Genomic DNA, 26,529 nt, shown 5'->3' with positions numbered 1-26,529 from the left:
GAGTGGAAAGCCGACAGCTGGCGGGTGAAAGCCGGCCGCGGGGGCCCGGCCATGGTGCCATTCGTCCAGCGCAGCCACCTGGGCTCGGAGCGCCTTTCCACATCGAGCAGGCATTTGGGCGGGAGGGATTTTGCCCCGGCTCTCACACTTTCCCTGCCAGTCGGAAGCAGGTGGCTGCACAACACCGCGTCCTGGCCAAAGGACAGTAGGTCTGGAGAGTTGACAGAAATGTACCCCAGCCCGGGAGCCCCAAATATGCAAAACAGGGTCATGGTGGGGATCCACTGCCTACTACACAATAAATGTTGGTTTACTTCCGAGGAAGTGAGGTCAGAGACCTAAACAGGAACACTGCAGCTTATTCCTGTGTTCACCACTGGATTGACTCGTGCACGTGTCCATTCATTCAGCAAGCTTTTACTGACCAGCTATTATGAGCTGGGCCCATACCTTTAGCTTGGCTTGCTCCCTTACATCCATCAGGACTTTTCAAATATCATTTCAGTGATGCCTTCCTAATCCACTTACCCTTTATTTTTCCGCCATATCATTTATCATTAATGTGCCATATAATTTCTAAAAGGTAAATCCTAGGATAATGGGAATTTTTCTGTTCTATTTATCTCAGTGCCTACAACTGGTTACACACAGCAGTCATCCAAATATTTTAGGAATGAATAAATGGGGACAGTACTTATGCAAACTCCAGTCATCTCAAACTAGAAAGTGAAAGAGTAGAGCCTAAGGCAACATTTTCACTTTAATGCCATCATCACATCCTCAAAACGCCTTTGACAACTGTTTTATAAAATAGGACTTCCAAACAGGTCTGAAAGCAAAGACAGAAGGAAAACGCATAGCTGCATTTTCATTTTGGGGTCTACTTACTAATTTTCTGATCTGGGGACCCTTTCCAAGCCTGCTTATTTCCATAATGAGGATTATAATAGCACCCAAGGTAATAGATGTTTTGAGAAATAAATGAGGCAGACCATGTAAAGCGCTTAGCGTCAGGCCGGAACATTACACAGTGCTGTATAAACCATAGTTTCTTTTATTACTAGCAGGCCCTTAGTGTAATAGAGGACGAGGAAACATTTCTAAAGGCAGAGATCTAGATTCTGGTCCCATCAATCACTCTTCATCTGGGAGCCTTGGGCAAATCATTTGATCCCTTTTAAAGTTATTTCCCACATCCACAAACCAGGTGGTTGAGTGAAAATAACTCAAACTTTTTTTCCAATGAAAAAAATACTTAAGATGTTAATAACACTAACCCATCAAAGGAATCACACGGGGAAACCTAAAATTGGGTTCCTATTCACTATCCTCAAGTTTACAGACATAAAAAGTAACGTATTTATAACAGGCATCATTACTCAGAAAACATGACATGTCTCATTTCAAATATGATTAGCAAGTTGGTATTTAACAAATGTGAATTAATCGTTAATAGATAAAACACAGAATACCAAGACTGTTTTTAAAAAGAATTGTTTATTTACTGGACCTGGGGCAGATTAGATACACAACCAATTTTAAATGTACATCTTTTAACTCAATTTTGAAGTGTTTTCACACACACACACGCACACAAATTGGCATGCAACAGTTGTCCTAAGGTAAAACACAGTCACCTTAAACTGTTGCAAGTATTTTCACCCAAGGTTGAAAAATTGTTTATCCTGAACATGAAAACCTGTAACAAATTTAAATTAATTATATAAAACTCGTTACTTGTAGTTTTCCCCTTGCAAAGATCCAAAACAAATGTACAAGTAATCAATATACATCAGTCACAACATAATCCTGGATCATCCCCACACCAAAACTAGATGCTCCTTTAATTTTAAACCCATCATCAGAGGCCAAGAGAAAGTCATTTCGTTTTATACAAAATTCACATGTGCCAAAAAAAGAAAGACCCAAGAAAAACAAAAACAAACACCCTAGTACTGACAGTAATGCTCAGTACACTAATTAAACAGTGGCCAAAATGCCACTGATCAAAAATAAAATAGTGGCTGTATATCACTGCAAAGAAATCCAAGAGGCTTTTTTTAACCCTTTGGCTTCACAAATCCAGATTTTTCCAATTATGTGAATGCATACCTCCTCCGTGCCAAGAGTAGAGAAAGTGGATGTGCCAGCATAGAAAGAAAAAGAACCACCGTTCGCTGCAACACCCAGAGAATTGGCTTTAATAGAGACTTCTTACAAGGTTAGGCAGAAACCAAAAAATGGTTATTAGCTGCTTGTGTCAACAATTTTAAGTGGAGGTGATTGAGTTCTAAGCAAAGTAAAACTTTAAAGGGGAAAAAGGTTGTTGGTTTAAGTCTTATCTTTAAAGCAAAAACAAGACAGACAAAGTATAAAAGTACCAACCTGGTAGCATCCTCTAGTCATAGAGCTCTGCCATTAGGCTGGATAGAACATGTCAAGATTCAGATTGTTGTTTCTGATAAGGACTCAACAACAAAATGAACCTTTAATGACTTGAACTGCAGGATAAGGGATCCCAAGAATGCAGTCATTTTTAGTAAAGTACTATCAGTAAAGTACTATCCTGAACAAACTGCATTTTACTATGAAAACAAAAGGAAAGAAGATATAATAAGGACTATACACCTAATTCCACTTACAGTGTTTGAGTTCTGGAAGGACCTGTATATGGAGAAAGAACTGATATGAAATCATGCCAATCACATGTCAAATTTTCACTGTAACTTTCCTAAAAAAGTGTTTTCCCCCAGTATCTATTAATCACAAAGAAACAGAAGCTGTGAATGTACAGTTTAGAAAATAAAAACATAGAAACTAATGACATTATTATGACCAAGATGTCTGGTAAACAGTGAATTATGAGTTTCAGATCATCAGGAAAAGGCTTTTTAAACAACCCTCCGGACTTCAAAAAATCTCTTCAGGTAGTAGATCTGTCCCAATGTCATGGCAACTAGAACAAGAGCTTCAAAGAAGGACCAAAGGACCACTCTGCTGTTTGTGTTGTCATTGACTGTTGAGGACAAACAAACAAACAAACAAAATTTAACAAAAAGAAAGAAAGAAAAAAAAAACAGCATAGGCATCATAAATTATCCCCTATTCTTAACTCCATGTGAGAGTAATACTTCACACAACACTCACAATACTCTAAATACCTCTGTCTTTTGTCCCCAAGCAACTTAACGAACTTAGAAGCAGAGAACTTTAGATCTAGATGAGACCTTAAAGATTCATGGAGTTCAGTCAAGCCCAATCTGATTATGCATGAGAAAAGAGAGGACAAGTGACCTGCCTAAGGTCACAGTCTAGGGTTAAAACCCAATCCAACACATTAGAAAGTCCCTGCATTACAATCCTTTTTGCTGAATCAGAAAATTGACTTAAAAAAAAAAAATCAAGAGATTATTTCAAGATCACAGAGTTAACCAAAAAGCACTACCTACCAAGTCAAAATGTGTCAGTCTAAGTGCCTTTCTCTTTAAGCATTTATCCAATAAATATTTACTGAGCACTATGTACAGTACTTAGCATCTGCTCTAGATGGTGAGGTTTCTCAGTTTCATGGACCAGTACTGGCAGTTACTACTAGACAAACCTGTACTAGTCTCATGATTTACCCCATTTTTAAGCTAAGAATTTGATCATCAAAGGAACAACCGTGACTATATTATTTTATTCCACTCAATTTATATCACATTCTTTCAACTTCCTGATCAAATTCCTTAACTTTTTAAAAGCACTGGGTAGTTTCTGATTTTTCTGCAAATGGCCAATACTAAAAACAATAATAATGAGCAATACAGTAATATAGATGAAAAACTGTCCTATTTTTAGATGTATGTATACCATTTATTAAAAGATAAACTAGAATTGCAATAAATACTGGACTGATGATCACTCAAAAAGAAGTGAAAAGCAATTAAATGTTTCCAGAAAGATAACTTGTAGTTATTCAAAACAGTGGGGTTTTTTCCAGACTAAAAACAGACACATGCCCAAGAACATTAACTAGAACTCTAAAAACCACCAACACTTACATTTTAGTGCTAATTCCATGGCATGAAGTTTATTTCTGCTGCAAACTTAGTAACCAATTTCTAGCATAACTGAATGACTAGCATCTTAAAATTTTTGTCTAAAAGGGGAATGGCTGAGTAAACACTTCAAAATATTAAGCAACCACATAAAAAGAAGTATTTATCTCTCCCTTCACTTATAGAAAAATGCATCTTTAAGCTTAAATAGAACACACTGAAGCATACTAACATAGTAAAGTAACCATCTAGGAAAATGTGTGTATATAAGACGCTGTTCTCTTGCCATTCACACATTAGCCTGATCTAAAAGCAACACAGAGCTATTACAATACCATAGTGTAAAAAAAAGTCTCATTAGAGCCATCTCTGAGAAGCCAGTGTTATAGGAAGATGTACAAATAACAAACAACATTGTGGGAACTATTTGATTTGTGAAATTAAACTGAATGTCTAAAATTCTATTTTGTTTGTGAAACAAATACAAGAGTATCTCCATTCAAATTAACGACGAGAGAATAAGGTTGGATGTCCCCATAGACTGGAAGACTGGTGCTTCCTCTGGCTGCTGTGTTCCCAAGAACCTCCTATTTCCTTAAAGCCACCTGGCCTGAACTACTTAAACTACAAAGCAGTGAAAACTCTGAGTCCTCACACTTTGTTCACTGCCCTTCTCATCCCAGAATGGGCTGGCCCCCACCTGGGAGCAAAATAACCGACAGGTAAGGGAGAGAAGGTAGGGATTCCAGAGGGTGAGGACATCAAGAGTGCAGGCAAGGAGAAGGAATCATGGTGGAAGAGGCAAGAGAGTATGCATAAAAGCCTTGGTCCATCTCAGGCCCCATTCCATCCCAAAAAAGGGAGAACAGAGGCACTTCTCCAGTCTGTTACATTTACTCATTATTCTCCCAAGGACAGGTGAAGTCTGCACTCTAGGTCTTAAAGGGGCCTTTCCATCAGCAGCAAGAATAGATGTAAGAGGGTGGGAAGAACAGAAATCACATCTTGAAGAAATTCAACCTGTTCTTATCTATTTGAGTCGCTCTTCTCTCCACTCCCTACCCCAACTTCAAAACAAAGATTCCAGACATAAGCCACTTTACATTTACAGACGAGCTTGCTCCCAGTGAGGTCTATCCCCAAGGACAACATGGAGGATGAAGATACTGAATGGGTGCGGACCTGGATCTAAAATATGGTCATCTGGTCTGTGGGTCAATATGGTACCTCTTAATTTTAAATGCAAAACCAACATAATTAATGCTACATCCTGGGCTAAAACAGGCTCTTGCAACCTAAGATGGGATTCCAATTATCAATGTTTCTGAAGACTAATACATTCTCAATTCCCAGTTTACAAACTTGGGAGCCCAAACTGATCTTCACCTGGTGAGTACCTCTATTCATGGTTTAATGCTTTCTATTTTAACTAGACTAAACATTAGGTTTTAGAAAAACAGCTAAGCCTCAGCATATAACATTTACCACACTGGCACAAAAGTTTCAGATGTGTGATTTAAAACCAATGCAATACCACAGGGAACTCTGTTCAATGTTATGTGGCAGCCTGGATGGGAGGGGAGTCTGGGGGAGAATGGATACATGTATATGTATGGCTGAGTCGCTTTGCTGTGCACCTGACACTATCACAACTTTGTTAATCGGCTATACTCCAATATAAAATAAAAAGTTAAAAAAAAAAAGCAATATCCATTTTTCAGTGTTTTTCCCTTCTGCTTTACGAAAACCATTAGCTTACTCCCTAGCTGACCATACATTTTTTTAAACTCTTAAGGTTTGGTTCAGAATGAATGTCCCAATAATAAACTAGTCTAGTACAAAGTTCTACAAAGAAACATGTATACTCAAAAAATATCTTTGCATAGATGTTTTTTTAAGTCAGTATTTTAGTATGTTTATGTTTGCAAAATTTCCAAATGAGGAAAATACAAGCAAGCTCTTGGGTAATACACCATCACCAATTCACGGCCCCCAGACACAGCCCCCAGTCAAATCATTAACTTACTTGCTCTGTGTATTCTCTCCCGAACTTCCATGTATTCCTGTTCATGCTTTACAGCTGTCATTGCCACTGCGAGCTCATTAATCATTTCTTCTAGCTTGTTCTGGTGAGCTACAAACGGATTTGAAAACAGATTAGCTCATACTTGGCAATCTCTTTCTGAAAAGCAGTAAAAAAAAAAAAAAAAAAAAACCAAAAAATTCCTCCAGAGAAGGCATACAAAAGAAGCTATTTTCTTTTAACTTTTTAAAATTTATTTATTTTATTTTATTTTTGGCTGCGTTGGGTCTTTGTTGCTGCGCGCGGGCTTTCTCTAGTTGCGGCGAACGGGGGCTACTCTTCGTTGCGGTGCACGGGCTTCTCATTGTGGTGGCCTCTCCTGTTGCGGAGCACGGGCTCTAGGTGCGCAGGCCTCAGCAGTCGTGGCACACGGACTCAGTAGTTGTGGCTCGTGGGCTCTACAGCACAGGCTCAGTAGTTGTGGCGCACGGGCTTAACTGCTCCACGGCATGTGGGATCTTCCCAGATCAGGGCTCAAACCTGTGTCTCCTCCATTGGCAGGCAGATTCTTAACCACTGTGCCACCAGGGAAGCCCCAAAAGAAGCTATTTTTAAGAAATGGCTCAGACATCATTTTGGACCACTGATGACAATTTAATTCTCAACGCATTTTTTCAAGTTCATTCCCAGTAGAGAAACCCTTTTCAGAGTAGGAAACATACTATACAACGTTTACTAACTAAAGGACTACAACCCTAAGAAATGTCTTCCAAGGAATTCCTAACTTAAGTTCACTAAACTCACTGCTAACCATAGTGGAGAAAATAAAAAGACTGGCAGGGGGGGTGGGGAGGAGGTGCCACAAAACATAAAATAAACAAAACCCTAATAATAATCCTATAAATAATGATATTTAAACTAAATCAAAATCTACTCTTAAAAAATCATATAACTCTAATGTTAATTTAGGAGTAGTATCAAAACTGACTTTTAATCTTTATGAAGCTGAGCAGAGAAAAACATGAAGATGCTCTGAGGAAAATCCACACCAACTCAACATTCTTCTATTATAGTCAAAGCAATAATTTCACTACAGTGGGAAACAGCAGGCACTGCAAGTGAAGAAACAAGCTCTCAGCCACGCAAGGTTTAAAAGCAGGTATTCTCTTTAGCAAGGTAAACTAACAGTTCTGAAAAATAAGTGTATGCTTGTACGTAATGCTGTATTATGACAATGAACAAACAGGTATGAAAAAAATATACCACAAGGGAAGACTGCATCGGAGGGGTTTCTTCAGGACTGCCCAAGATTGGGCCTCATCTTGAATTCCAAGATAATTCCACAGATAATCCTACATTTCTTAAGAGAAACCAAGAGCCTCTACCATTTTAAGGTAGTTGGGCTGGAATCACAAATGATCCCTCACTAGCTTCATGTGAAAAGCCCAGGCACTAGGTGGAACCTTTAGAGAAGGGTTTCTCAGGAGAAGCACTATGGACATTCTGGACCACATAATTCTTTGTGGTGGGAAGCTGTCCAATGCATTGTACAACCACCAACCCAGCCATGAGAATCAAAAATGTTTCCAGATACTGCCGAATGTCCCCTGGGGGGCAAAAATCATCCTAACCTGAGAACCACTGCTTTAGAGGAAAGCTTGATTTTATAGCTGCCATTCACTGATATTAACAAGCAAAAGCAAGAATTTTAAATATCGTGTTAAAAGATTTAAGAAGAGTATTCACATTCATCAGCCAACATTTTCTGACTATTTAGAAAGGACTAATTTCCAGAAAATGAACAAAGTCAAAGCCCTTCAAAACTCCTAATTCTCCTTGAGAATTAGCCAAGTCCTGAACTGCAAATGACCCTGGAAAGCAAGCACAGAAATTTCTTAGTAGTATGATTCTCTAAATTATAGATTTCAACACCTAAAAACAGTTCACCTTCTTTATGTAAATACTCTACTAAGTGCTCACTATCTAGGGCAAATGATATCACATTAATACTATGAAGTACTATTAAAACTACTTCTACTACTACTACTAGTTTCCAAAAATCCTGAAATGTACTGTGCCCAAAAAAAAAAAAAAAATCCTTACATGCTGGTTCCTGGTAAGCAATTTATCCAGAAGAATCAATTTAGGGTTCACTGCTGGTCAGTTGAGGAATAAAAATTAATCCAACTGCAACATATGTCTGACAAAGCTTTTGTCACCTTATCTAGACATGGCTCCTAGAACTGCATTTCACATCTAACCAAGTTTCAAATGACCTAACCTGTATCTCCTGTAACCAAATAGAAAACCACCAAAAAACAACCACTCTAAAACTCTAAATTAGCTGTAGGGTTTTTTTTTTAACTAAGAGAAAAAACACTCTCATGCTAACAAACTGAGGTTAGAAAGAAGGAAAGCAGAAATTAGACAGTAGCCAACAAAAATATGCAGAAAGACAGGATGCTGTCAAAAATCAATCCACATACCATCCCAGGTATCTCCACCACCTGAAGAAAAGTGTAAGATATAAACACACACATACAAAAAGTTTAGCTAAACTAGTCATGTATACAAATGAGCAACTAAAAATGTATATACCAGAATAAGCAAATTAACAGAACAAACAACCTAAGACACATGTAACCTACATGCTTAAAAGAGCACAAGTGACTAAGCTGCCTGAAATGGCAATTGTAAAGAAGTAAAATATAAACATGAACCTCCAATAACTTCTTTTTGTTAATTAGGAGATTTCGATAAATAAAAAGTATATTTCACAAAAGGTTTTTGGTCATAAACACAGTCAGAGAACCTAAAATATCAAACACTCCACTCAGGTGGATAAAATGCACAGAATTAGTATTAACTCTTAGAATGTGTTATCAATCTTCTGAATGTTCATCTCACCTTCTGTTTCCATGTCTTGTCCTTTGGGGGCCTCCCCAATATCAATGGTGAACATCACTATCTTTGGAGTCATGGTGGACATCCTATTGCTAAAACAAAACTTATATGTTCCATCCATGTGAGCAGCAAATGTGTATTTCCCACTGGACTCCCGGTCTCCTTTATAAATTCCTTTATTATCAGGCCCTGTAATCTGGAAGCAGGAGAGAAACGCGTGAGATAGCTCAAAAGATTTAAAATCGTAAGTGATGTCTGTTGGCAATAGAACATTCTCTAAGAAAATGTAACCTGCCGTTGGCTCCACTTCAGTTACTGACAGTAACCTCTTTGGGCTGCAGTTCTCCCATTTAAGAAACAAGGCTCTCCGAACACCTTTCAACTCTACATTTGTCTATGTGACAACATTTGTCTTATTTGTCCAACTTAAACGTAAACCCCTCAGAAACACACCTTACACTTGTCTTCAAGTGGCCCAACACCACCAACAAACAGGCAAATATGTAGCTGTTAATATCAAAACCAGAAAAAAAGAAATCTCTTTAAAACTAAGAATTTTGAGCAAGCTACACATCTAGGTTTTCCTGATTGATCTGCCGGTAAAGGAATCTGCTTCATCTGAGATGCCTAAAGGCCTAAGGGAAAGGACTAGGTTGGAAACTGGGAGCCCCATGTTCTCACCCCAGTGTGTTACCCCACTGTTAGGCCTTGCTCAAGTCAGTTCCTCTGATGAAGCCCGTGCCACCTGTAAAACGTGCAGACTGAAATAGTTGATGTCTTAAGATCTTAGCTAATTTTAACAGTCATTCCTTCCATCATCTCCTTATTTCTGGACTTCACTTGTTTTGTGCGATTTATGTCCCACTCAGTTGATGGTCAGTCAGATGGAAAATCCTTAGACCCAATTAATCATACTAATAGGTGAATTTAAATAGTAATTACATCTGGTTTCCTAAAAAGAAAGTCAGAGGCGAGTCATTCCCTGAACTTAAAAATAGACACAGGAGAAATTTTAGGGACTGCTAGTTTCTTAAAATAATTTTCCGTTTTCTCCAGATACTACGCTGCAGTCACTTCTAAACTGCATGACCCAACTCCACTCTCCTAGTCATGAGATGGCTAAACGAGGTATCCGGAGGTTTGTGTAAGAACGAGTTAACTCGGGTGAAAAAATAAAGGCAAACACAACGTGAACCTGCCTAGCACTCCTCCATAGCTTCCGATTTACTTTTTCAGAAGTTTCCATGCCACGTCTCAACTTTAATTTGCGCTATGAAGGGAAGCATCGAGACCTGCCACTAGCTAAACGCGACTGTGAAACGCCTCCTGGGCCCGGAGCTGACACGCGGCGCCTGGTCGACAAAGCTCGGCGAGAGGTTCCAAGGGCAACACGCCGTTCAAGCTGAGAATCCAAAGCAACCACGCAACGGCTCCGTATCCCGAGCGGAGCCCGGAATCCGGGCGGGCGCGGGGCAAGGGACCGTTAGGGGGTCGCCGGGTGGCGGCTCGGGCCCCTCCCAGTACTCGGACAGCGGCCTCCGTGTCCCGCTCCCCCCGCGGGCCCCGGGTGCCGACAACCCCAGAGCGGCCGCGCGACCCCGCCTCGGCCGCGGGCAACGCGCCCGCACCTCCACGTCGATGTCCAGGAAGCCGCCCTCGGCCACCTCGAAGATGAGGCCCATCTTGGTGCCCGAGGTGACCCGCTCGAAGAAGCACTCCTCGGCATGCGCGTCAATGCTGACGAAGTAACCCGAGGCCGTGGCCAGGAGGGCGGCCAGGAGCACCAGCAGCTCAGCGAGCGTCACCATGGTGGGGCTGGGGCCGAAGCCAGGACCGGGACTGCGGCCTCCAGAGCCGCCGTCAGCGCTGCCACCGCTGTCGTCTCAGCCGCCGCCACCTCAGCTCCGCCCCTTCCGGCTGCGCCACCCGAGGGGGCTGATGCGGGCGCCGTGGATTGGTGGGCGCCAGTTGCTGCCACGTAACGGACGCACGGCGGCCGCCGAGGGACAAGGCGGCTCTGCGCTGCCCGAGCCTGGACGGTGGCTCCGAAGGACCAGAAACCATCGTCCGTATCCCTATCCCCGTTCGCGTACAGCCTAAGTTTCCGTGAAGCACACTAGAAAGCGGTAGTATCGAGAAACCTCTTCCGCCCCATGCACGAGCTTCTTAGGATTATCCACAAAGACGGCGAAAGATTTGGAGGCAGCAATAGAAGTGGAAGGAGGAATGGGGCTGAAGCCAAGGACTTGAGATTTTATGTTAGCCTCCCCTCACCTCGCAACAACCGACTGGGGAAGGATGGGGACGGGTATAGACTGGGAAGGGGCACGAGGAAACCTACTGCGATGTTGGAAATGTTTTATATCGGCACCTAAATAATGGGTACATGAGTGTTTACGTACGCTTTTTTTAAAACTCAGGAAGCTGTATACTTAAGAGTAATGCTCCGTATTTTACTGTATGTATATAATACAACTACAAAAAAACAAAAAAACTTTACCTTGTCTACATCCTCCAAAATTAGAAGTCTCTCACCTCCCCAAAGTCTTGCTGACACCCCACACCCCTTTAGCTCTTGCCAGCTACTAAGACAATTTTTTTCCGGTCTTTGCCTCCTGGCATACTCCTACTCATCCCTCAAAACCCAACTCAGATGGCCTCTCCAGACCTCCTTCTGCCAAATACTAGACGCCTTCCTCTGTGTTTACAAGGCAGATTTGTGCCTACTGAGTTATCGTTATTTACCAGTCTGTGTCACTCATGAGGCACTAGTCCTGGCATGTCTGTACTATGCTCTTAGGCTGTAGCATAGGGCCACAAAAAACCTCACTCATGACATGTTAGCTGACATATCAAGTTCACTGAACTGGCCTGAAGATGAGATATGGATTGTTACTCCAGTGTTGCACATAGCTGTGTGACCTTAATTATGTTCCATCACCTCTCTGAACCTTAATTTCCCTATCTATAAAAAATGTGCCACCACATTCTTTGCTTATCTGGTAAAGTTATCATGAGGATCCGGTGACGCTATGTACATAAATATGCTGTGCAAGTTTGAGGGATTATTTCTTCAAAGGCTATCAGGCAATAGGGGGCAGTAGTGGCCCAGTATCCAGTTTCCCACTCAGGTGTCAAGAAACAGGTGCAGCTTGGGTGATGGAAGGTTCCTGGCTGTGACAATGTGTTACTGAACTCAGAGTTCTAGTATTGGTCCCCTGATTCCCCACCTTGCAAAAGGCCCTGCTTTTCCTGGCAGGTCAGTTCCATAATGTTATCCTGGCAGCCTTCACTGGAGGGAGGCTCAGCCTAGAGCTTGCTTCTCCAGCCTCACCAGCCCATTTAGAAGCCACTATTTCCCTATAGTAAATCTCTTTCTGCTTGTACCTTAAGAGGTTTCCTATTAAAGTGAAATAAACTGACAAATATAGCCTTTTTTACTTCCCAAGCAACCCAACTCTGTAGAAAAGTACCAAGAACAATTCTATTTTTATCTGGATGTTAAATGTTAATTTTCATTTTCAAACTGATTAAATAACATTCTAACTCCACTTGTCAGGGATTTAAAATGTGGACACTTAGCATCTCAGTGGACCACAGTGAATTGTATATTATGGGGGTTTTATTATGTAAGTCATGGGACCCAAATCCAAATACCTTCAGGGATCAGGCAGTTTATATGAGATGGCATCAGCTTAAGGCAATAGGGAGTAGGGAGGAGTGTGGCAAACTGAAGCATAGATGCTGTATGTAAATACATTCAACTCCAATTTTTGAAAACATGGTGGTGGCCAAACCAAAGATGCAGCCAGAAGTCATCTATAAATTTATATGTTATATTATAAAAGTAATGATGCTATCAAAAATTGGAAAAGAGACAAAAGTAACTCTAATCACAAAACTATAAAATCTATCAACTACATGGTATATTTTCTTCTTTGCCCAGGTTTTTCTTTTTAGCACCCTTGTCATAATTACTCATCAAGTATCTTTCAACAAAATTTCAGGATCTGAAGACAAATTAATTCAAAGAACTACAGGCTCTCAGGATTTGTCAGGTCACCCGCAGAGTTGTTCAGCCATCACCACTGTCTAGTTCCAAAACATTTAATCACCCAAGAAGAAATGCTGACTTATTAGCAGTCATACCCCATTCCCCATACCGCCCCCCACCCCAGGCTGATCTCCTTTCTGTCTCTGTGGGAGGAAATCATACAATATGTGGCCTTTTGTGACCAGCTTCTTTCACCCAGCATAATGTTTTCAAGGTTCATCTATGTTGTAGCCTGTGTCCGTATACCATTCCTTTCTATGGCAGAACAATACTGTATTATGTGGATAGACCATATTTTGTTTACCCATTCACCCATTGATGGACATTGGGTTGCCACTTTTTGGCTCTTATTAGGAAAGCTGCTATGAACATTCACGTACACATTCTTGTATGGACATAGAGTGGACAAGATAAATTATTTCTTCGTGGAATCAGAGGCTTGTTGTGGCAGAGACTAGGAAACCAGGTTAGAAAGTGATGAGGGATTTGTATCAGTTGCATAGTCAGTTCACCAATGCTGACAAGTTTTAAAGAGAAGAACAAAGGCTGTTTCCACAGAAAGCCTAAATCAGCTTTCTCCTGTCTGGGCATTAACATTCCCCTTCCCTTCTGGTCCCACAGAAGTCTTTTTTAAAATTAGGAAAGAGTAAAGGAGACTGGAGAATTTTCTTTCATTTTTCTTTTCTTTTTTCAGTTTTTTTTTTTCCACGCTACACGGCGTGTGGGATCTTAGTTCCCCAACCAGGGATGGAACCCGTGCCCCCTGCAGTGGAAGCACGGAGTCTTAACCACTGGCCCACCAGGAAAGTCCCTCATTTTCAGTTTTAAAATGTCACTTTAGGGACTTCCCTGGTGGCGCTCTGGTTAAGAATCCGCCTGCCAATGCAGGGGACACAGGTTCAAGTCCTGGTCTGGGAAGATCCCACATGCCACGAAGTGACTAAGCCCATGCGCCACAACTACTGAGACTGTACTCTAGAGTCCACAAGCCACAACTACTGAGCCTGCACGCCACAACTACTGAAGCCCATGCGCCTAGAGCCTGTGCTCTGCAACAAGAGAAGGCACTGCAACGAGAAGGCCGCGCACCGCAATGAAGAGTAGCCCCTGCTCGCGGCAACTAGAGAAAGCCCATGCGCAGCAACGAAAACACAACCAAAAAATTTTTTAAGTCACTTTATTAATAACAATATTGATATAAAAAATAATGAAAATTCAATACAAGTTTGACCACAACATCAGCACTTAATCAAATAAGCTGTTCTGGGGGACTCCGTGGAGGCCTTTAATCTCAGACCCATCCCAGACCTCTCTGCTCACCTCTGCATCACAAGGAAATCTGTTTCCCAGGCTCCCTTTCACTCTGCTTCCTGGTAGGTTCAGCCGGTTCCAGGCACTGGCGGAAGATTAGAGGGCGGAGGAAGGAAGAAGCCAGAGCATTTGTCTCCCTCACTGCTTTGGGAAGCACCTCCGCTAGTGACTGCATGTTCAAGGCTCCAGCTCCTCTGAAGGTCCCGATTCCACTGGGTGGTCCTGGGTCCTGAGCTTTGACAGTCCTAATTCGTCCCTTCCTTTCTCTAGTCCTAAATGGGTTGGTGTCTTTCTGCTTTTGTTAATCTGTGCACTGTCTCACCATCCTGTTGGGTTCCTCAGCTCTATCACTGCCTGTTATGATGGTTTCAAAATATATCCAGGAATTCCGTGATCCTCCGCCCTTCAAAAGGTGGCGCCTAGGGAATTCCCTGGCGGTCCAGTGGTTAGGGCTCTGCGCTTCCACTACAGGGGGCACGGCTTCGATCCCTGGTCGGGGAACTAAGATCCCACATGCTGCACGGCACAGGCAAAAAATATATATATATATATATATATATTGGAGCCTAATTCCCCTCCCCTGGAATGGGAGGCAGAATTGACTTAGTGACTGACCTTTGCCTAAGAGAATGTGGAAGATGTGACAGTCTGTGACTTCCAAAGCTAGGTCAGAAAAGGAACTGTTGTTGCTTCTTCCTTGTTCTCTCTCTCTCTCTCTCTCTCTCTCTCTTTTCTTTTTTTATTTTTTATGAATTTTTGAATTTTATTTTATTTTTATACAGCAGGTTCTTATTAATCTATTTTACACATATTCGTGTATATGTCAAACCCAATCTCCCAATTCATCCCACCACCACCACCCACTACCCACCACTCTCCCCCCTTGGTGTCCACACATTTGTTCTCTACATCTGTGTCTCTATTTCTGCCCTGCAAACTGGTTCATCTGCAACATTTTTCTAGGCTCCACGTACATGCGTTAATATACGATATTTGTTTTTCTCTTTCTGACTTACTTCACTCTGTATGACAGTCTCTAGATTCATCCACGTATCAACAAATGACTCAATTTCGTTCCTTTTTATGGCTGAGTAATATTCCATTTTATATATGTACCACGACTTCTTTATCCATTCGTCTGTTGATGGGCATTTAGGTTGCTTCCATGTGCTGGCTAATGCAAGAGTGCTGCAATGAATATTGGGGTGCATGTGTCTTTCTGAATTATGGTTTTCTCTGCGTATATGCCCAGTACTGGGATTGCTGGGTCATATGGTAATTCTATTTTTAGTTTTTTAAGGAACATCCATACTGTTCTCCATAGTGGCTGTATCAATTTACATTCCCACCAACAGTGCAAGAGGGTTCCCTTTCCTCCACACCCTCTCCAGCATTTGTCATTTGTAGATTTTCTGATGATGCCCATTCTAACTGGTGAGGTGACACCTCATTGTAGTTTTGATTTGCATTTCTCTAATAATTAGTGATGTTGAGCAGCTTTTCATGTGCTTCTTGGCCATCTGTATGTCTTCTTTGGAGAAATGTCTATTTAGGTCTTCTGCCCATTTTTTGATTGGGTTGTTTGTTTTTTTAATATTGAACTGCATGTGCTGTTTATATATTTTGGAGATTAATCCTTTGTCCGTTGATTCATTTGCAAATATTTTCTCCCATTCTGAGGGTTGTGTTTTCATCTTGTTTGTAGTATCCTTTGCTGTGCAAAAGCTTTTAAGTTTCATTAGGTCCCATTTGTTTATTTTTGTTTTTATTGCCATTATTCTAGGAGGTGGATCAAAAAAAATCTTGCTGTGATTTATGTCAGAGTGTTCTTCCTATATTTTCCTCTAAGAGTTTTATAGTGTCTGGTCTTACATTTAGGTCTCTAATCCATTTTGAGTTTATTTTTGTGTATGGTGTTAGGGAGTGTTCTAATTTCATTCTTTTACATGTAGCTGTCCAGTTTTCCCAGCACCACTTATGCAAGAGACTGTCTTTTCTCCATTGTATATCCTTGCCTCCTTTGTCATAGATTAGTTGACCATAGGTGCATGGGTTCATCTCTGGGCTTTCTATCCTGTTCCATTTATTTATATTTCTGTTTTTGTGCCAGTACCATATTGTCTTGATTACTGTAGCTTTGTAGTATAGTCTGAAGTCAGGGAGTCTGATTCCTCCAGCTCCATTTTTTTCCCTCAAGACTGCTTTGGCTATTTGGGGTCTTTTGTGTCTCCATACAAATTTTAAGATTTTTTGTTCTAGTTCTGTAAAAAATGTCACTGGTAATTTGATAGGGATTGCATTGAATCTGTAGATTGCTTTGGGTAGTATAGTCATTTTCACAGTATTGATTCTTCCAATTCAAGAACATGGTATATCTCTCCATCTGTTTGTATCATCTTTGATTTCTTTCATCAGTGTCTGATAGTTTTCTGAGTCCAGGTCTTTTATCTCCTTAGGTAGGTTTATTCCTAGGTATTGTATTCTTTTCGTTGGAATGGTAAATTGGAGTGTTTCCTTAATTTCTCTTTCAGATTTTTCATCATTTTAGTGTATAGAAATGCAAGAGATTTCTGTGCATTAATTTTATATCCTGCAGCTTTACCAAATTCATTGATTAGATGTAGTAGTTTTCTGGTGGCATCTTTAGGATTCTGTATGTATAGTATCATGTCATCTGCAAACAGCAACAGTTTTACTTCTTCTTTTCCAATTTGTATTCCTTTTATTTCTTTTTCTTCTCTGATTGCCGAGGCTAGGACTTCCAAAGCTATGTTGAATAATAGCGATGAGAGTGGACATCCTTGTCTTGTTCCTCATGTTAGAGGAAATGCTTTCAGTTTTTCACCATTGAGAATGATGTTTGCTGTGGGTTTGTCATATATGGCCTTTATTATGTTGAGGTAGGTTCCCTCTATGCCCACTTTCTGGAGAGTTTTTATCATAAATAGGTGTTGAATTTTGTCAAAAGCTTTTTCTGCATCTATTGAGATGATCATATGGTTTTTATTCTTCAATTGGTTAATATGGTGTATCACATTGATTGATTTGCGTATATTGAAGAATCCTTGCATCCCTGGGGCAAAATCCCACTTGATCATGGTGTTTGATCCTTTTAATGTGTTGCTGGATTCTGTTTGCTAGTATTTTGTTGAGGATTTTTGCATCTATATTCATCAGTGATATTGGTCTGTAATTTTCTTTTTTTGTAGTATCTTTGTCTGGTTTTGGTATCAGGGTGGTGGCCTTGTAGAATGAGTTTGGGAGTGTTCCTTCCTCTGCAATTTTTTGGAAGTGTTTGAGAAGGATGGGTGCTAGCTCTTCTCTAAATGGTTGATAGAATTCACCTATGAAGCCATCTGGTCCTGGACTTTTGTTTTTTGGAAGATTTTTTTTAAGCCATATTTTTTTAAATAAATTTATTTTATTTATTTATTTTTGGCTGCATTGGGTCTTTGTTGCTGCGCAGGGGCTTTTCTCTAGTTGTGGAGAGCAGGGGCTACTCCTTGTTGCAGTGCACAGGCTTCTCATTACAGTGTCTTCTCTTGTTGCAGAGCATGGGCTCTAGGCGCACGGGCTTCAGTAGTTGTGGCTCATGGGCTCTAGAGTTCAGGCTCAGTAGTTGTGGCGCACAGGCTTAGGTGCTCCGCGGCATGTGGGATCTTCCGGGACCAGGGCTCGAACCCCTGTCCCCTGCATTGGCAGGCGGATTCTTAACCACTGTGCCACCAGGGAAGCCCCTGGTGGAAGATTTTTAATCACAGTTTCCATTTCATTACTTGTGATTGGTCTGTTCATATTTTCTATTTCTTCCTGCTTCCGTCTTGGAAGGTTATACCTTTCTAAGAATTTGTCCATTTCTTCCAGGTTGTCCATTTTATTGGCATAGAGTTGCTGGTAGTAGTCTCTTAGGATGCTTTGTATCTCTGCGGTGTCTGTTGTAACTATTTTTTCATTTGTTGTTTTATTGATTTGAGTCCTCTCCCTCTTCTTCTTGATGAGTCTGGCTAAAGGTTTATCAATTCTGTTTATCTTCTCAAAGAACCAGCTTTTAGTTTTATTGATATTTGCTATCGTTTTCTTTGTTTCTATTTCATTTATTTCTGCTCTGATCTTTATGATTTCTTTCCTTCTGCTAACTTTGGGTTTTGTTTGTTCTTCTTTCTCTAGTTCCTTTAGGTGTAAGGTTAGATTGTTTATTGGAGATTTTTCTTGTTTCTTGAGGTAGGCTTGTATTGCTATAAACTTCCCTCTTAGAAGTGCTTTTGCTATATCCCATAGGTTTTGGATCATCGTGTTTTCATTGTAATTTGTCTCTAGGTATTTTCTGATTTCCTCTTTGATTTCTTCAGTGATCTCTTGGTTATTTAGTAACGTATTGTTTAGCCTCTATGTGTTTGTGTTTTTTATGTTTTTTCCCCTGTAATTCATTTCTAATCTCACAGCGTTGTGGTCGGAAAAGATGCTTGATATGATTTCAATTTTCTTAAATTTACCGAGGCTCAATTTGTGACCCAAGATGTGATCTATCCTGGAGAATGTTCCGTGTGCACTTGAGAAGAAAGTGTAATCTGCTGTTTTTGGATGGAATGTCCTATAAATATCAATTAAATTTATTTGGTCTATTGTGTCATTTAAAGCTTGTGTTTCCTTATTAATTTTCTGTCTGGATGATCTGTCCATTGGTATAAGTGAGGTGTTAAAGTCCCCCACTATTATTGTGTGACTGTCGATTTCCTCTTTTATAGCTGTTAGCAGTTCTCTATGTATTGAGGTGCTCCTACGTTGGGTGCATATGTATTTATAATTGTTATATCTTCTTCTTGGATTGATCCCTTGATCATTATGTAGTGTCCTTCCTTGTCTCTTGTAACATTCTTTATTTTAAGTCTATTTTATCTGATATGAGTATTGCTACTGCAGCTTTCTTTTGATTTCCATTTGCACGAAATATCTTTTTCCATCCCCTCACTTTCAGTCTGTATGTGTCCCTAGGTCTGAAGTGGGTCTCTTGTAGACAGCATATATATGGGTCTGGTTTTTGTATCCATTCAGCCAGTCTATCTATGTCTTTTGGTTGGAGCATTTAATCCATTTACATTTAAGGTAGTTATCGATATGTATGTTCCTACTACCATTTTCTTAATTGTTTTGAGTTTCTTATTGTAGGTCTTTTCCTTCTCTTGTGTTTCCTGCCTAGAGAAGTCCCTTTAGCATTTGTTGTAGAGCTGGTTCGGTGGTGCTGATTTCTCTTAGTTTTTGCTTGTCTGTAAAGCTTTTGATTTCTCCATCAAGTCTGAATGAGATCCTTGCCGGGTAGAGTAATCTTGGTTGTAGGTTCTTCCCTTTCATCACTTTAAGTATATCATGCCACTCCCTTCTGGCTTGTAGAGTTTCTGCTGAGAAATCAGCTGTTAACCTTATGGGAGTTCCCTTGTATGTTGTCATTTTTCCCTTGTTGCTTTCAATACTTTTTCTTTGTCTTTAATTTTTGTCAATTTGATTACTACGTGTCTCAGCGTGTTTCTCCTTGGGTTTATCCTGTATGGGACTCTCTGCATTTCCTGGACTTGATTGGCTATTTCCTTTCCCATGTTAGGGAAGTTTTCGACTATAATCTCTTCAAATGTTTTCTCGGGTCCCTCCTCTCTCTCTTCTCCTTGTGGGACCCCTATAATGAGAATGTTTTTGCATTTAATGTTGTCTCAGAGGTCTCAGGCTGTCTTCATTTCTTTTCATTCTTTTTTCTTTATTCTGTTTGGTGGCAGTGAATTCCACCATTCTGTCTTCCAGGTCACTTATCCGTTCTTCTGCCTCAGTTATTCTGCTATTGATTCTTCATTGCAGTTATTGTATTGTTCATCTCTGTTTGTTTGTTCTTTAATTCTTCTAGGTCTTTGTTAAACATTTCTTGCATCTTCTCGATCTTTGCCTCCTTTGCTTTTCCGAGGTCCTGGATCATCTTCACTATCATTATTCTGAATTCTTTTTCTGGAAGGTTGCCTATCTCCACTTCATTTAGTTGTTTTTCTGGGGTTTTATCATGGTCCTTCATCTGGTACAAAGTCCTCTGCCTTTTCATTTTGTCAATCTCTATGTGAATGTGGTTTTCCTTCCACAGGCTGCAGAATTGTAGTTCTTGCTTCTGCTATTTTCTTTCTTGTTCTCTTGACTCACTTCCTCTGGGGGAAGCCATCTACCATGTCATGAGGACACTCAAGCAGCTCTGGGAGATGCCCACACAGAGAGAAACTCAGGCCTCCCATCAACAGCAATGTGAGGGCACCATCATGGAGATGGCTCCTCCAGACCCAGTTAAGTCTTCAGATGCTGCAGTCCCTGCCAATATCTTGACTGCAATCTCCTGAGAGATCCTGTATCAGGACCACTCAGCCAAAGTGCTCCTGAATTCCGGATCTACAGAAAGTATGAAAGATAATGATTATTATGAGCTTCCCTGGTGGCACAGTGGTTAAGAATCCGTCTGCCAATGCAAGGGACACAGGTTCAAGCCCTGGTCCGGGAAGATCCCACATGCTGCAGAGCAGCTAAGCCCATGCACCACAACTACTGAGCCTGCGCTCTAGAGCCTGCAAGCCACAACTACTGAAGCCCACGTGCCTAGAGCCGGTGCTCGGCAGCAAGAGAAGCCACCACAATGAGAAGTCCATCCACTGCAACGAAGAGTAGCCTCTGCTCACCGCCACTAGAGAAAGCCCGCGTGCAGCAACAAAGACCCAACACAGCCAAATATAAATAAATAAAATAAATTTATTTATTTTTAAAAAAAGAAAGATAATGATTATTGTTGTTTTAAGCCACTTAGTTTTGGGGCAACTTGTTACACAGCAGTAGATAACTTATGCATCTGTTTAACCGGTTTCCTACATTAAAACTTTCTGTCGGAAAGACCTCAAGTGAGTTCTATTTTCTGACTGATACAAACTCCTGTCCTGAATGGTAAACACAATGGCAAATTAGCTTCTGTAAAAAATGAAAAGTCTAAATGTGAGGCTGTGGCTGAATGTGAAGGCTGGGTCACATGACCCTGAGCCCCTGTGATGGGTTCTGCATACACACAGGGAACAATATGTGGAAGTAATTAATTACAGGCTGAAGGGGGTAATCCAAGTAGAAAATGCTACAGAACAGAAGGGAGCCATTCTTCTTTTTTTTTTTTCGTGGTCATGCCACGTGGCATGTGGGATCCCAGCTCCCCAACCAGGGATTGAACCTGCACCCCCTGCATTGGAAGCAGAGTCTTAACCACTGTACTGCCAGGGAAGTCCCAGAAGGGGGCCATTCTTGATCCTAGGAGCCACTGGTGAGGATATTAGTGAAGAGAGAGGAACAATACTTGAAGATTTGGATAATTAAGTGAAAAGAAAAGGATAGTCCAGGTCATGAAGGTGAAATCGAAGTATTAAAAAGAAAGTTTTTAAGATCAACTTTGTCAGATGGCTATTTTTCTACAGTGTGAGCAAGTATTATCAGCTTCCTGGTCCCAAACTAAATATTGATTTTTACTTTGTCTGCTCAACATCCATTCTCCCCTCTGTAAGAGGATTCTCCTCCCTCCTATCTTATCCCATGCCACTCAGATGGACTGCCCCCAGCCTCTGGCGCTAAGCCTGACCAATCAGCAACATCCATGTCCCTAAGTACAGTGATTGGTCCAGGAGTGGGCATGTGTCCCAAGCTGAGCCAATGATACGCAATGGAAATCCACTGAATTTTCTGAGGTCACTGAACAGGTAGGATGTAATCCTAGAGGTCCTGAATGCTACCTTGGCCACCATGTGTCGAGAGCCTGCCCGAGAGTGGCATCAACATGGTGCAAACCTGGAGCTGAGGGGCAGAGAATAGCAGAAGTCAGATGACGTAGCTGAGCCCCTGGATCCAGCTGTGCTTGAAGTCCACATGCTGGACTTCTTATTTATATAACTTTTTTGCTTAAGCCAGTTTGAGCTGTGGAAGAGTTTTAACAAACTCTGGAAATCCAAAACAAGAGACATTACAGCTACAAAGACTTCCCCCATGTCTGTTTGGAGATGTTTGTGGTGAGCAGGCTCGATGCTATAAATGCTTTAAAATAATTGAGGTCAATTAATTAGTGGCACGGCTTAGAAATTTTGACAGCATGTAAGTAGAGACTATGTTTTCAGAGACTAGGTCATGGGCTAGAAAGTACTAATCCCTTTAATTCTTAGCCCTGTCACTCACTCAAATGCTCACACTCAATTCCTTTCTGGGAGGGTCTTTAGTTTCTTATCTGTAAAATGGAGTAATATTTCCTCAGGCAGGCTGCTTGCCTTCTCCTTTCCCCAGACTGACCTGTTCTTACTTTGGGTTTCAATCCTATGAATGGTCCTATCATAGTCCTTACCTTGTGTTATTTTATTTTTTTTATTATTCAGATATAATTTATATACCATATAATTCACCCATTTTAAAGTGCACAATTCAATGGTTTTAGTTATAGTCACAGAGTTGTGCAACCATTGCCACAATTAATTTTTTTTATTAGTTCTTAAAAATTATTGGTTCATATAGCTGAAAAGCCTAGAGGTAGCAAAAAATAAGGCACAGCTTGACCCAGCTGCTCAAATGACATCCCAGGATGTGGTTTGCTCTCCCGTCTCTTAGCCCTGCTTTCCTCCCTGTTGACCTCTTACCCATACTGGCTCTCCCCAGATCATGGCAAGATGGCCACCAAGAGCCCCAGGCTTCCAGCCTATTTTCTCAGCAACCCAATAGGAAAAAACAACCAACCAAAACAAAAATTTGCCTTTTTCAAGAGGTCCAGTAAAAGTGTGATGGAATCTCATTGGACTGTCTGAAGTCAATGCCCACCACTGAGCGAACCACTAGCCCCACGGGTTGGACGGTGCTGATTGGTCAGGCCCTGGTTTCTCCTTCCTGGGAACCAGAGAGCAAGAGATGGGTGGTTCTCCCAAGGAAAATCAGAAAAATAGGATGGATCCTGACAGGCAAAACAACACAGGTACCCTCTCTACTCACTGGACTATGAACTCCTTGAGGGCAGCGTCTCCTGTCCTAATTTATCTTTGCACTTTGGACTGCACTTCATCTTTGCAGGTGGGACTGGCACACAGAATGGCTGTGAGCTTCTCGGCTCCATAAAGCCCTTTTCCCTTTTCTTTTTTTCTTTTTTTTTTTTTTTTTTACTTTTGGTCTCACCTCGCAGCGTGTGGGATCTTAGTTCCCCGACCAGGGATTGAACCCATGCCCCCTGCAGTGGAAGCATGGAGCCTTAACCACTGGGCAGCCAGGGAATTCCAGCCCTTTTCCCTTTTCTTTCCCACTCTCTTCTGGAGCCTGGTTCAGCTCTGAGAAACAAGGAGTTCTATGAGGAGGTAAATGTTCCTACAAAGTGACTTGAGCTTCCAGAAGGAACGTACTATTTTTACCACAGGCAAACCACAGGGAAAGTCCATTGACCCCAGGAGTTCATTGACAGATGAATGGATAAACAAAATGTAGTCTATCCCTCTGATGGAACATTATCAGCCATGAAAAGGAATAGAGTACTGATTCCTGCTACAACAAGGATTGTCCTTGAAGACATTAGGCTAAGTGAAAGAAGCCAGTCACAGAAGGCTATGCATTGTATGATTTTATTTATATGAAATGTCCAAAATAGGCAAGCCCATAGAGACAGAGAGTAGATTAGTGGTTTCCTCGGTCTGTGGTGGAGGAAATAGGAAGTGACTGCTAACAGGGCTTCTTTTTAAAAAAAATTTTCATTGGAGTATAGTTGATTTACAATGTTGTGTTAGTTTCTGCTGTATAGCAAAGTGAATCAGTTATTCATATATGTATATTCATTTTTTTTAGATTGTTTTCCCATATAGGCCATTACAGAGTATTGAGTAGAGTTCCCTGGGCTATAGAGTAGGTCCTTATTCATTATCTTTTATTTTATTTTATTTTATTTTGCCACACCTCACGGCGTGTGGGATCTCAGTTCCCCAACCAGGGATCGAACCCATGCCCCCTGCAGTGGAAACACAGAGTCCTAACCACTGGACTGCCAGGGAATTCCCAGTTATCTATTTTATATATAGTAGTGTGTATATGTCTATCCCAATCTCCCAACTTATCCCTTCCCCGCCTTCACCCCTGGTAGGGGCTTCTGTTTGGAGCAATGAAAATGTTCTGGGAATTCCCTGGGGGTCCAGTGGTTAGGACTCAGTGCTTTCACTGAGGGGTCTGGCTTCGATCCCTGATCGGGGAACTTAAGATCCTGCAAGCTGTACAACTCAGCCATAAAAAAAGAAAAGAAAAGAAAAGAAAATGTTCTGGGATTAGATAGTAGTGACAGTTGCGCATTATCTGTGAACATACTAAAGCCATTGAATTGTACCCTTTAAATGTGTGGATTTTATGGCATATGAACTATATCTCAATGAAGCTATTTAAAATAACAGGGAAGAGGGCTTCCCTGGTGGCGCAGTGGTTGAGAGTCCGCCTGCTGATGCAGCGGACACGGGTTCGTGCCCCGGTCCAGGAAGATCCCATATGCCGCGGAGCGGCTGCGCCCGTGAGCCATAGCCGCTGAGCCTGCGCGTCCGGAGCCTGTGCTCCGCAACGGGAGGGGCCACGGCAGTGAGAGGCCCGCGTACGGGAAAAAAAAAAAAAATAATAAATAAATAAATAACAGGGAAGAGTTCTCAGCTGTCCAAGATGTAGTCCAGAAACAGCCAGGTCCAGGCATAAAGGCAGCCAGGAGAGGTTGTGCCTTTGACATTTGATCACGTTCCGAAGCTGGTCAGGGTCAAGTTTTGCTTTTTCCTAGACCTTACTTCCACCTTGAATATCAAACAACCTTCACAGCTTTGAGAACGAGAGGAGCAGCACCAAATGTACACTTGCTGACCTGGCACAATCAGCTGGCCTTGCTGTTCTCCCGTTGAGATAACAATTTCACAGAACAGCAACATCGGCCGAGGTCGCTCCGGGATGGTGATGGAACAGGACAACAGGAACGTGGTCCAGGCCACAAGATGCCAGATCTATCCCTCTCTTGGCGAATGTGAGTGACGGCTGCTTCTGTACCAATTATAGCCTTAGCTTCTCTCCAGTCTGTCCTCCGTATAGATAAGATTTATTAAGAGTCCGGATCCTAGAATCGTCCCTGCTTCCTGACAGCACCCACTCTAGAGCAAACTCCCAGATCCTTAAACTCTCCCTGGAGCCACCCAACCAAAGCTCAAATCCTGTAGTAGTTTCTTCCTAACACTACAGTCTACACTTTAGAAAGATGCCTGGCTGCGGGGGGTGGGGGGGGACGACCCCCTACCCGCTCTCCCCAGCACCACCCCCACCCCCGCCCCGCACCAACATAGCCCGGGGCTGGCTCTCTGCAGGGTGAGCTGTGGCCTGCAGCCTCGTCCTTACTGCCTAATCTATAGGCAGGAATGGAGGTGCTGGGCAGATGAGGATGTAATGTATTTTAGCCACTCACTTCCCATCAAATTGAAAGAACCAAAACTTGCCTGGACTTACACAGCAATGTTGTTTAAAATAGCCCAAACCGGGAAATAGTGTGAATGTCTATCAAGGGAGAAATAATCAGGTAAATTACAGTACATCCATAAAACAGAAAACTATACAATCATTTACAAGAATGAGGCAGGATTATCTATTTAGAAAGAAAAAAAGAACGAAGTAGATGTATATATGCTGAGCTGGAAAGATAATTACAGGGTAATGTTAAGTGAAAAAAGCAAATTGCTTACTAATATGTATGTCATGCTTCCATTTAAAAAATAAATGTGTGTTTAGATATTCTCAGGAAAAAATCAGGAAGCGCATGGATCAGACTGTCAACAGTAGTTACCTGGGAGTGAAATGGGATGGGAAGAAGCCTACTGCATCCATAACTTTTGTTTTGTTTTGTTTTTTTGCGGACGCGGGCCTCTCACCGTTGTGGACGGACGCACAGGCTCAGCGGCCATGGCTCACGGGCCCAGCCGCTCCGCGGCATGTGGGATCTTCCCGGACCGAGGCACGAACCCGCATCCCCTGCAACAGCAGGCGGACTCTCAACCACTGCGCCACCAGGGAAGCCCGCATCCATAACTTTGTAAATGGACGGATTATGGGTGTGGCAGACCCAGAGCCGTTTGTCCCACCTGTACCCTCCCCCACCTCCACCTGGGATACTTGTCTCTCTT

General features: G+C 41.7%; 1 protein-coding gene across 2 annotated transcripts; it reads right to left on the bottom strand.

Annotated features, from left to right (window-relative positions):
- Window positions 1-1,478: 1,478 nt before the first annotated feature.
- TMED2 (transmembrane p24 trafficking protein 2) lies at window positions 1,479-10,881 on the bottom strand. 2 transcript variants are annotated; one of them, XM_067701106.1, is made up of 5 exons: window positions 10,596-10,881; window positions 8,971-9,163; window positions 8,550-8,570; window positions 6,067-6,174; window positions 1,479-3,016 (listed from the first exon to the last, which is right to left on the bottom strand). In XM_067701106.1, the coding sequence occupies exons 1-5, from the start codon at window positions 10,773-10,775 to the stop codon at window positions 2,892-2,894; spliced, it is 627 nt and encodes a 208-aa protein (XP_067557207.1). In that variant the 5' UTR covers window positions 10,776-10,881; the 3' UTR covers window positions 1,479-2,891. The 2 variants fall into 2 exon arrangements, with proteins under 2 accessions (XP_067557207.1, XP_067557208.1); XM_067701107.1 differs by lacking the exon at window positions 8,550-8,570 and having other exon boundaries at window positions 10,596-10,877.
- Between the last annotated feature and the right edge of the window lie 15,648 nt (window positions 10,882-26,529).

The sequence above is a fragment of the Pseudorca crassidens genome, chromosome 12 (assembly GCF_039906515.1).
Source record: "Pseudorca crassidens isolate mPseCra1 chromosome 12, mPseCra1.hap1, whole genome shotgun sequence".
In the NCBI taxonomy this organism is placed as follows: domain Eukaryota; kingdom Metazoa; phylum Chordata; class Mammalia; order Artiodactyla; family Delphinidae; genus Pseudorca; species Pseudorca crassidens.
Note: the sequence above shows the minus strand (reverse complement) of the source record. Positions and strands in the feature narration are given on the sequence as shown.

Bases quoted from the DNA above. Each gene is read 5' to 3' on its own strand.
- TMED2 (XM_067701106.1), bottom strand. From the start codon at position 10,775: ATGGTGACGCTCGCTGAGCTGCTGGTGCTCCTGGCCGCCCTCCTGGCC. The intron at 8,571-8,970 runs GTGAGATGAACA...ACTTTTCTTCAG, and splicing joins ACAAGACATGGAAACAGAAG to GTGGTGGAGATACCTGGGAT. The intron at 3,017-6,066 runs GTAAGTTAATGA...TGTCCTCAACAG, and splicing joins GGAGAGAATACACAGAGCAA to TCAATGACAACACAAACAGC.